At 40.7% G+C, this 10961-nt stretch overlaps 1 protein-coding gene across 1 annotated transcript in view; it reads left to right on the top strand.

The window, feature by feature from the left end:
* Positions 1–10961, top strand: part of asap2b (ArfGAP with SH3 domain, ankyrin repeat and PH domain 2b) — a gene marked incomplete in the record, with an annotated part of 115929 nt that overhangs the window by 83694 nt on the left and 21274 nt on the right. The window contains 8 exon segments of the mRNA XM_024260961.2: positions 1571–1674; positions 5046–5115; positions 5314–5401; positions 5505–5553; positions 6153–6319; positions 8059–8192; positions 8278–8372; positions 8441–8630. Of these exon segments, the coding sequence (XP_024116729.1) occupies positions 1571–1674; positions 5046–5115; positions 5314–5401; positions 5505–5553; positions 6153–6319; positions 8059–8192; positions 8278–8372; positions 8441–8630 (897 nt within the window).

The raw sequence follows: 10961 nt of genomic DNA, 5'->3' as shown, positions 1-10961 counted from the left end.
CAGATTACACCGTCTACACAAGATGTAGTCTATCTGTGTGCTTCTACCTCCGCTCTTATAGGTCACTCTATGTTCCTGTCTCTTCTCTAAGAATGTATTTACTATCGCCATTTCCATCTTTTTTGGAAAATCCACCACCATTTGTCCTTCTACATTAATCTCCTGAATACCAAACCTGCCAATCACCTCCTCATCACCTCGGTTTCCTGCACCAACATGACCATTGAAATCTGCACCAATGACAACTCTCTCATTTCCAGGGATGCTCATCATCACTTCATCAAGATCCAACCAGAACTACTCCTTCTCTTCCAGCTCACATCCTACCTGTGGGGCATACTTAACTACTTTCTTTAAAAAAAAAAAAAAAAAAACACGTACACGCATAGAACTGCAGCCGGCTTGCTCAAACTCAAAAAAAAAAAACCCAAGATAACCAACTCTCAACACAAGAAACACTCACTGCCTGCAGCTAATAAGGCTCCTCCTCCTGACTTTTCTGTGAAACCTAACCTTTCAGACTTTTCTATTTTCTATTCATTTTTCTCATTTTTCTTTGTTGAATTTTTATCGCGTCCTGTAATGCTGTTAAGTTCTTTGTATTAACACTTACATTACATCTCTACTGACTTATCCATTCATTAAATGTTTAATTAATTTTGAGTTTCAACAAATTTTGCATTTTTTACACTCCAGTGTTTCTTTTTTTGGTTAGTCTTTTATTTCATTTATATCCCCCCTTTATTTATATTATTGATTAATTTATATTATTTATTTATACTATTCATGTCTTTATTGAATACTGGTATTTTTAGAAAAAAATTAGTCGAGTCCTGTCAACACCTAGGGTGTTCTATAGGCTGGGATTCATCCAGTGGGATAGCAGCTCAACCTGATGTGGTAATTCTCACCTCAACTCTTTCGACTGTAGAATTCTTGCCTTTTGCATCCACACCAGTCTGCTATTTGTTCCCACTGCTTTGTCTGAGTTAAAATTACTGGTGGTATTTTAAACTCCAATCACATGCGTACTCATTCCCTTTTTTTTATTTTAGTGCAGAATTTTTAGGACTCCGTCATCCAGACGTTTATGGAATGTATTGGACTCCGTCATCTCGTTTCACCGAATTTATCGGACTCTGCTGTCCTAACGTTACGGAATTTGTCAGACTCCACCATCCATCAGATCTGACTCATAGGACCAATTAAATGTTAGGTTTACACAACCTGAAACATTTCTCTGAAAGGAAGACGAGAGAGATTGTGGTCAAAAATCAGATTTTATTTGCACAAGGAGAACACAGAGAATGTTGAAACCAGTCTCAACTCCGCTAGTTACATTTACGTTTGAGGCTCTAAGGGGGGGGGGGAGACAAGAAACAGCTGCAAACTGGTTCTACTATCATTAATTTCACAGTTCAATACAATAGGTCAGCGCCAGTCCCTTCAAGTATCTGCATTATTTCAACTTCCACTCAGCCTTCAGCTTAGAACAGCTCCAACCCTCTTGATACCAGTTTAGGAAGAAATCAATTTATATGGGAGAAATTTTTCTGTGATCTACCTTCAGGATTTACAAGTGAAACAGAACGCTGGTTACAGCCTCCATCAACTGCAGGGTGACAAAGTGTACGGCACGGAGCGAGATGGGGTCCTTTACAAGAGGAGTGAGGGGTGAGTAGACTTACTCCTTTTATAAACTTGCTTGAATCTCATTCATTGTTAAACCAGAATACTTCCAATACATTTCAAATTTTAAATGTAGAGCTTCATATGATCTCAAACGAATCATAGTTCTATATTTTCAAAACAAATGGTGCAGCAAAAGGTTATGTTAAACTAGCAAGACTGGTTAAAAAGTATACACATATTCAAATTCCTCTATCTGCCTCTTGCCCAACCATCTCAAAATAATACAGGTACCTTAGTTGCAAAGACAAAAAGCCAGGCACCATTTAAGACATAACAACCTCTGTGGATCTTTTCTTCTATCCCAAGAAACATAGAATAGTGTATATAGAATATAGAATGTAATAGAAGAATTAAAAGCCTTTTAAATGTTCACCCAAATACCCTAAACCAAATTGATTACCACACCCAGTACACCCACTAACTTTTATGGTCCTATTCTCTTTCTACAGCGCCCTCCAAATTATAATACAAAAGATATTTTTTAAGTACTTAATGCAAATGAGTGTATCATTTTCAAGTCACTAATCATTAGAGTAAATATTAAATGTTTTTTTTCTATTTATTTTTTTAAGTCATTTTTATTTTTATTTAATAAAAGGAAAAACAAACAATACAATCTTGAGTTGTAAACTCAAACATGATGGAAACAAAAAATGAAAGGGGACAGAAAGAAGGAAAGTTATACTGTCTTCCCCTTTTAACAAATCAATTATTCAATCAGTAAGAAAGAAATTAGACGGGTCCCTATAATCAATTTTTGTCATAATTCTAATTGGTTTTTGTATATATTTCCAAATTTCTATACAGTTGTTCAGGTATGGCAAAATCAAGGAATTGTACAATAGATATAGTAAATTATTGTCTAAGAACCATTTTACTTTGTGTAGTGCTTCAATTGCTTTTGCTATTTGGATTTGATATTAATAACTATAATAACTCCCAAAAATGTCACTTTTTTGCTCTTTTGATTTTAACATTATCTTTGTTTAATTGAACTATATTGTTTGTATTCTATTATTAAATATCATAAAATACGATTTGTCACTATTTAATGATAGTTTATTTCCGTCAAACCGCAATTTTATTTTTTTTAACTCTTCTGTTGCTATTTTTTAAATAGCACTTGCATTTACATCGATTTAAAAAATAAATTGTCTTAAAAATATGTTCATGATACATGATCTTTTGATAAGTTTAGGTGACCTCTGACCTACTTCAGTTTAAAGATCATTTATTTTGTTAAAAATACTGCAGATTTGGGCCGGATCCAAATTCCTCCCTTCCCCTTAGCCCTCCCCTTCGTTCATCCCTCCATGCTTGCTCCAAACAGAGGGTGATGAAAAAATAGTGTCTAATATTTCGGACGTGACTTTCATTCAATGACATCATCAATATCACCGGTCTACTAGCATTATCGCAAAGCTTCCAGGCCTCATATATAAATAACAGCTGTTTTATAACTTTAAAAAGTCATGCTACAACATAAAGTCATCACTTACATTTAAATGTAAACTTTTGATGTTCAGAGTGTATCCACGTGAAGAAAAGAGATTATTAGCGCGACGTGGTTTACTCTCACGATGATGGACTTTGGATCGCTCTGTTTGGAAGGAAACTTAAAAACTAATAATCCAGACACTACTTCAACTTCAACTGGCACTTCAAACTAAGGGGGAGGGAGAAGGGGAGAATTCAGATCAGGCCTTAGTCATTAGTTCAAAATGTCGCAAGATTTGTTTAAAATGTGTACGTTAATTTTTCTTTAACATTACATAATTCTCATGCGACAGACTGGCGACCTGTCTAAGGTAAAACCCGCCTTCACCAATCACTAGCTGCATTGGGCTCCGGCACCCTGAAAAGAACAAAGCGGGCAAGAAGATGATGAATTACATAATTGATAAACGTGGTACAACATAGTAAAAATGGGACGTTTTTCCCATGAAATGTAAGAGATCATCTGAAAATGTAACAATTACTGAGATAAATAAAGTTCTGAATATTGATATTTGTCTTCTAGCTTATTGTTATTGTTAATAATTATGGTGAGAAATCAGTGTCTTCACATAGAGGAGTATCATTATTCTTTATTAATAATGTGGAACTAACTATACTAAGCAAATGTGTTATTTCAAATTGGTAGCCCTTCGAATGACTCAGTATCCATGAAGTAGCTCTCAGTTTCAAAAAGGTTGGCGACCCCACCTTTTACATTTTTCTGTTTTAGATTGGATTTTAGTCTGGTAGTGCTTATGGACAGTGACGATTGGTAAATGATCACAGATGTCCACCATCACAATTCCCCTTTAAATCAGTTCTCCTGAAATGTTGGTGAATATGTTATCTATGGTTGTTGAGCTATGTACAGTCATTCTTGTCGGTTTGGTTATTAGTGGTCACAAGCCTAGTCTATTGTATACATGGAATTTAGAAATTCATTTACTGTCGTTAATTCAGAGATGGTTCCAAAATCAACATTTAAGTACCTGCAGAGAAATATGTCCTTGTTTGGAATACCGCTTTATATTTACTACACAGGTGCTTGGTGCTAGCCATACACAAGTTGTGTGTAGTAGTTCACTTTCGGCTTATCCCTTTCGAGGTCGCCACAGCGTAACAGCACCCACTGTTTCACATCAGTGATTTGGCAGAGTTTTTACGCCAGATGCCCTTCCTGACACAACCCTGTACTTGAGGGGCACAGGGACCCAGTTAGGCAGCAGCGTCAAGGGCCTAAGGACCCAATCTGGGTGGGGATCAGTGGACAACCACCCAGCCGCTGTACAACTTGTGACAGTATGTGGGGGTGTGCGTGTGCGTGTGTGGGTGTGTGTGTGTGTGTGTGTGGTGGGGGGTGTGTGTGTGTGTGTGTGTGTATATATATAGATATATATATTTTTTTTTTTTTCAGAGATTATTTCAATTGAGATCATTTCCATAATTTCATCAATGGCAGTTGTCATGCTGGCAATGATTTTGGATTTCAAATTTTCACATACAAACAGTACCACCAACCACCTTTTTCTATATATGTTAAAATGTTATTGTACAAACCCCCTAAAGATAATACTTTTTTCAAAAACAAAGCCCTTCAAACATTGTTACACATAACAGAGTTCCACGACATTTGATAGATTCTAAGAAAATTAAAATGGTCATTTGTTGAATTTGCTGCATTAGGAGGTCATATTTACTGAGATCAAAAGCTATTCCAATCAAAGACATCTTAACAATTCAAGTTACATTTGAACATTGGACCCCTTTTATTGTAGCAGTTTCACAGTTCTTTCAACCACTGAACTTCTGAGTTTCCACACAAAAACCTTACAGCACTGATGTGTGCTCTTCCTCAGCCTCCGAAGGGTATGGCAGAAGAGGAGGTGCTTTGTGAAAAACGGCTTCCTGAGCATCTGTCATGGCACAGTAAGGCACAAAGTCCTCCATATCTTGCCTCCTGCATCATCCTTGCTCTTCATCACAACATGGCTTATTCTCTGTTTTTTCTTCTTTGACTCAAGTGAAGAAAGGTTTAAAAACTTGTTGAAATTTAAGTTGAGTTAAGTCAGACCTAACCAGCCATCCATGTCATCACTTAATCTAAATGACCATGTTTTTTTGCAGTCCAACCGAGATCCAGCCAAACTCAACCTGCTTACCTGCCAGGTGAAAAGGAACCCTGACGAGAAGAAGAGCTTCGACCTTTTCTCGCGTAACCCCACCACCACCACACACACCTTTGAACACCACCACCACCTTTAAAAACTCTACCTGCAGGCTAGAATACAGAATAAATTCTTTCCACATTTTTTCAGATGACCGCATCTACCACTTCCAGGCTGAAGATGAGGTGGAGTGTCAGATGTGAGTAGGAGCTGCTGGATGCTATGTTTACATCTGAATTGTTTGTTCTGTGTTTAAAGAGTCACCAAACAGGGAAGTTGGAGGCTGACTCCTCCCACAGCCGAAATTTGAAAATCCAGTCAGAGGGGTGCGAAGGGTGGGGCTTGGGTGTAGGACTATTATCACTACTGGAGCTGCATATCAAGATGTTAGACTTCTGACCAATCACAGAATTCAACTGTACTACCCCAATTCAACTTGTAGGGGGCAGCACACAGGGTGCTTTTGACTATATTTCCAAGAATTAAACAAGTTTATTTGAATTTATCAAACATTTGGCAATGACCAACAGACAGCACTTTTAAAGCTCATTAATAAAGATCAACAGACAAAGAGAATGGATTCAGGGTTTGGTTACTTTCCAAGTCTGCTGTGTTTGTGGTACAATCACATCTAAAAACTTGTTACTACTTACAGTTAAAAAAACTAAACCTGCGGGTTCTTTGGTTCTTTTATTTTTGTTTTAATTATTGATGAATAGAAAAATGTTATTGCATATTGAAGGGTTTTCCTAGATATTGAGTTTTTCTTCCATTAATATCTGTTGCATTTTGTTTCAGCTGGGTTTCTGTGCTGCAGAACAGCAAGGAAGAGGCCCTAAATGATGCTTTCAAAGGCGGCAGCAACGAAGGAGAAAATAACATTGTTCAGGAACTGACCAAATCCATCGTGGAGGAGGTGAAAAAAATGAGTGGCAATGACCGCTGCTGCGACTGTGGAGCTGCAGGTCAGTGTTGGAATTAGATAGAAAATTAAACTCTATCAGAACGGGTCAAATGCCCTCTCCAAATCATCAAAAGACATATGGACTGAATGAAGAAACTCCCATGAACCCTCCAACACCTGCAAGAGGGTGAAAAGCTGGTTCACCGTTCCACGATCAGGATGGAAACCACACTTTTTTTCTTTGGTCTGAGGTTTGACTATTGGTTGAACTCTCCTCTCCAATACACTGGCATAGACCTTCCCAGGGAGACTTAGGTGTGGTTGTTCTTCATGGCCTCACCAAACTCCTCCCAGAACCGAGTTTTTGCCTCCAAAACAGTCCGGGCCGCAGCTCGCTTAGACTGCCGGTACCTGTCAGCTGCCTCTGGAGTCCCACAAGCCAGCCAGGCCTGATAGGACTCCTTCTTCTGCTTGACAGCATCCCTTACTTCCGATGTCCACCACCGGGTTTGGAGGGTTGCTGCCACGACAGGCACCAGAGACCTAGTAACCGCAGCTCCAGAAAGCAGCAGAGACAATGGAGGTGGAGAACATGGTCCACTCTGACTCAATGTCACCAACCTCTCTTGGGACCTGTTTGAAGTTCTCCCAGCTGTGGGAGTGAAAGACAGAGGGCTCAGCCAGGCTTTCCCAGTAGACCCTCACAGTACATTTAGGTCTGCCAAATCTTTCCGGCCTCCTCCCCCGCCAGCGAATCCAGTTTACCACCAGGTAGTGATCAGTGGACAGCTCTGCCCCTTTCTTCACCAGACTGTCCAAAACACATGGCCGAAGGTCACCTGAAATTATTACAAAGTTGTAGGGTGTCCTGTTGCCAGGTGTATTGATGGACACCTTTATGCTTGAACAGGGTGTTTGTTATGGACAAAATGTGACATACACAGAAGTCAAACAACAAAACACAGCTCAGGTTCAGGTCTGGAAGCCCATTCCTACCAATTAGGCTCCTCCAGGTGCCACTGTCATTACCCCCTCCAAGAGACACCAAGAAGGCCGGGTCCTCCAAACTGCTGTTCGGCCCGTAAGCTGAAACCACCGTCAGAAACCTGTCCCCCAGGACCTTTCTGCGATGAGAGACCCAGCTAGGAACGAAATCCCAGACAACATAGCACCTGAGATCATTCAAGCACTCAAACCCCTCCACCACATTGAGGTGGCGGTTCAAGGAAGGGTACGCAAGATTCTGAATGGCCAAAATGAATCCTGCAGTGTGCGGGCTTTTGACCAGAGCGGGGGTCTCAATCTCAATTCAGCCGGGGGCCACTGGAGTTAGAGTCTGGGTGAGGCTGGGCCGTATCAGGATTTTGACAAGAAAATCGCTGATAAAACATTCCAATGTTCTCAATCTTTATTTTTAACAGAAAATAATATATATATATATTTTTTTTTTAAATGAATGAAAAAACAACCATTAATAAATAAAATAATAACAATGACCATACAGCAGATACAGACGACTGAAGAAACCACATATTAAGTGACTGACTAGAGCAGTGTTTGTCAAATGGGGGGGAATTTGAATAAAAACATGTTTACATTAGTTATGGATATTGTGCATAATCCTACATAGTAGTTGATAATAAATTAAATATAGCAAAAACAACCTAAAAAGGCAAAATGCACCCTTCTGATATTAACCTCCAGGGGTTATTTTAGGAACTGCAATGTTTGGTAACTGACTTTAAATTTGGGAACTAAACCAGTTTAGACTGCGGGTTAATGGTACCGCCCCACCCTCAGGTCCGTCCTGGCTGTCCACCAACCTTGGAATCCTTATCTGTATCGAGTGTTCTGGGATCCACAGGGAGATAGGGGTCCACTACTCCAGGATCCAGAGCTTGGATCTGGATGTCCTAGGGACCTCAGAAATGCTGGTGAACACACTTTTTATTTTATTTTATTATTTTTATAATGTGATGTTCTGTTAGACAGACTAAATAAAATACTGTGGTTTTTCAGCTGGCAAATAACGTGGGAAATGCCAGCTTTAATGGGATCATGGAGGTGGATCTGGGTGCCCGGGGCATCACCAAACCTGATCCCAGCAGCGACATGTAAATGATGCTCAGAGGTGAGTGCAGCAACCTATCTCCTGAGTTCACATCTGTGTCCTCCCCCTCAGGCAGACCAGAAAGGAGTACATAACAGCGAAGTACACGGAGAAGCGCTTTGCCCGGCGACTGTGTGCCAGTGCTGACTCCAGGCTGAAGGCTCTGTATGAAGCTGTCAGGAACAAGGACATCCTGTCGCTGCTGCAGGTGTACGCTGAGGGTGTGGACTTAATGGAGGCTGCCCCGCAGCCCAGCGAACATGTATGACCCCACTTTTAAAATGAGCCTCTGTTTTTGTTCTCTCTTCTTCATTCCAGGGGAGGGGGTGGTGGTTCTGCAAAAAGACTGTTATTTTCCCCCTTTTTGCTGATGATCTGGATAAGGGAAATTGAAGTGTGTTCTCTCAAAGGAGGAAATCATTTTACTGTAAATGTTCAGCATAAAACTACAGAAAAATAAAGGCTGAATTAAAGGATGAAAAGACTCACTGAGTCAAAGAAAAAGGAACCATTGTCTTTGTAATCAGATTACTGCAGGCAGATAGTAGGAAGTGCACAAGCTGAATGTAAAAAACACAGATATGAAAATTCAGAGAAAAGCCTCAAGTCTACATACACATTCTTAAAGTCCCACTCTGATCATCTCCTGATTTATTTTAAAAGTGTTCTCAGTATTCTTTTAATTATGATGAGACCATTTTTAGACAAAAAACAAAACAAAACTGTTCTGTTTTTTTTTAGCGCTGCAGAGCGGCAGGAGTTCATTAGAAATTTACCTTTGAGTTCTGAGCAGGGCTGTTGGCGCAGAGCAAGCCTGCCCCCTTTTTATCACATTTATTTATACTAGGGTTTGACCAGTTATTGGCTAGGGCAGATTATTGGCACCAATATTTGTTGATTTGCTTTTTTTCAAGGCTGTCGAGCAGTGGTAATGTGATCAACCTCTGATCAGAATATTGTAGGTTTGATTCCCGCCTTGCCTGCCATGTAGCCACAAGGGGGCCCAAGCCAGGATCTCATTGGGATGGTCCGAAGCTAAGATAAATACAGAGGGTTGTGTCAGAAAGGGCATCCGACGTAAAATCTTTGCCAAATCAAATATGCGAATCAGACCTATGATATAAATTAATTGAATTTTATTAATATCACAAGGATAAATTCATTTGTTTTGGCACCAGAAACACTTCTTCAATGGGAAGAGTGGCAGACAGGGAGGCATGGCCAAAGTCCCCGTAGATCAGCAGGAGGGACTGCGGGTACAGGTCTGCATCCGGGTCACTGCACCGTGGAGCAGCTCACGGTGTGGCTCGATGTTCATAGCAGAGCTGTTCTTTGGTGCGGATGTGCAATGGGTTGCACCACCTGTCGCTGACATACATTGTGAGCCCCGCCATCTTTCATCTGTCCCCTGTCCGCCTCACTCCTGTCCACGCACAGAAGCCCAAAACCCTCCAATGAGACCACAGAGTCCAGAGTTAGTCCATCCAGTCACGTCTCCATGAAGCACACGACTCTGCACTCCCCGAACTCCCACTGTATCCGGGCCAGCGCAGAAAGCTCATTGATCTGGAGTTTTCATCCAGCTCTGCAGCCTTTTCTCTTCCCCCGGATCTCTTTGGGAATGTCCAGTGTCTCCGTATAGAGAAAGGTGATGTTGCGCAGAGCTAAAACGGGACCCGTTGCTGAATCTGTTTGGGTCAGTTAAGCAGGTCCGAAAAAGTCTCGACAAAAAAGTAACAAGAAAAAAAAGCCATAAAAAATAAGAAGAATAAAGATGACAAACAGAGTCGGATCAAGACAGAGTAGGGCCAAGCTCCAGCTACAAAAAAACAATACCACAAAAAGAAACAATGCCAGGAGATGCTGCAACAGGCAGCTGCTACGCAGCACCAACGGAAAAAAAAAAAAAAAAAATCCACATCGGTCGATGCCCGGGTTAACAACGACCGCCATCGGTGCTGTTCACCGACAGGGTGCCGGTGGAAATTGGACTACTGTTGGTGGAAGAAGGAGAGGAGGAAGGCGGGTTCGTAGGGAGAGAGAGAAGAGGAAAGTCACTAGTGTTGGACTGAGAGTTGGGACTTTGAATGTTGGGACAGGAAAGGGTAGAGAGTTAGTGGACATGATGCAGAGGAGAAAGGTAGACATACTGTGTGTCCAGGAGACCAGGTGGAAAGGTAGCAAGGCTAGAAGTTTAGGAGCAGGGTTCAAGTTGTTCTATCATGGTGGAGATGGGAAGACAAATGGAGTAGGAGTTATCCTATGTTTTTATGTCTATTTATTCTGTTTTATCATGTACAGTGTCCTTGGGTGACATGAAAGGCGCTTTAAATAAAATGTATTATTATTATTATTATTATTATTATCCTAAAGGAGGAGTTTGTTAGGAGTGTTGTGTAGGTAAAAAGAGTGTAATATAGAGTGATGAGTCTGAAGATAGAAATGGAGGGTGTCATGTTCAATGTTGTCAGTGGGTATGCCCCACAGGTACTGTAGGATGTTTTAAAGAAACAGTTGAAACAGGCTCTGGGTGGTCAGGAGGAACTCCCAGATGATTGGATAACTACAGCTAATGTGATCAGGGAGACAGGTA

This window comes from Oryzias melastigma, unplaced genomic scaffold, assembly GCF_002922805.2.
Source record: "Oryzias melastigma strain HK-1 unplaced genomic scaffold, ASM292280v2 sc00160, whole genome shotgun sequence".
Lineage (NCBI taxonomy): Eukaryota > Metazoa > Chordata > Actinopteri > Beloniformes > Adrianichthyidae > Oryzias > Oryzias melastigma.
This window is presented reverse-complemented; position numbering and strand designations above follow the sequence as displayed.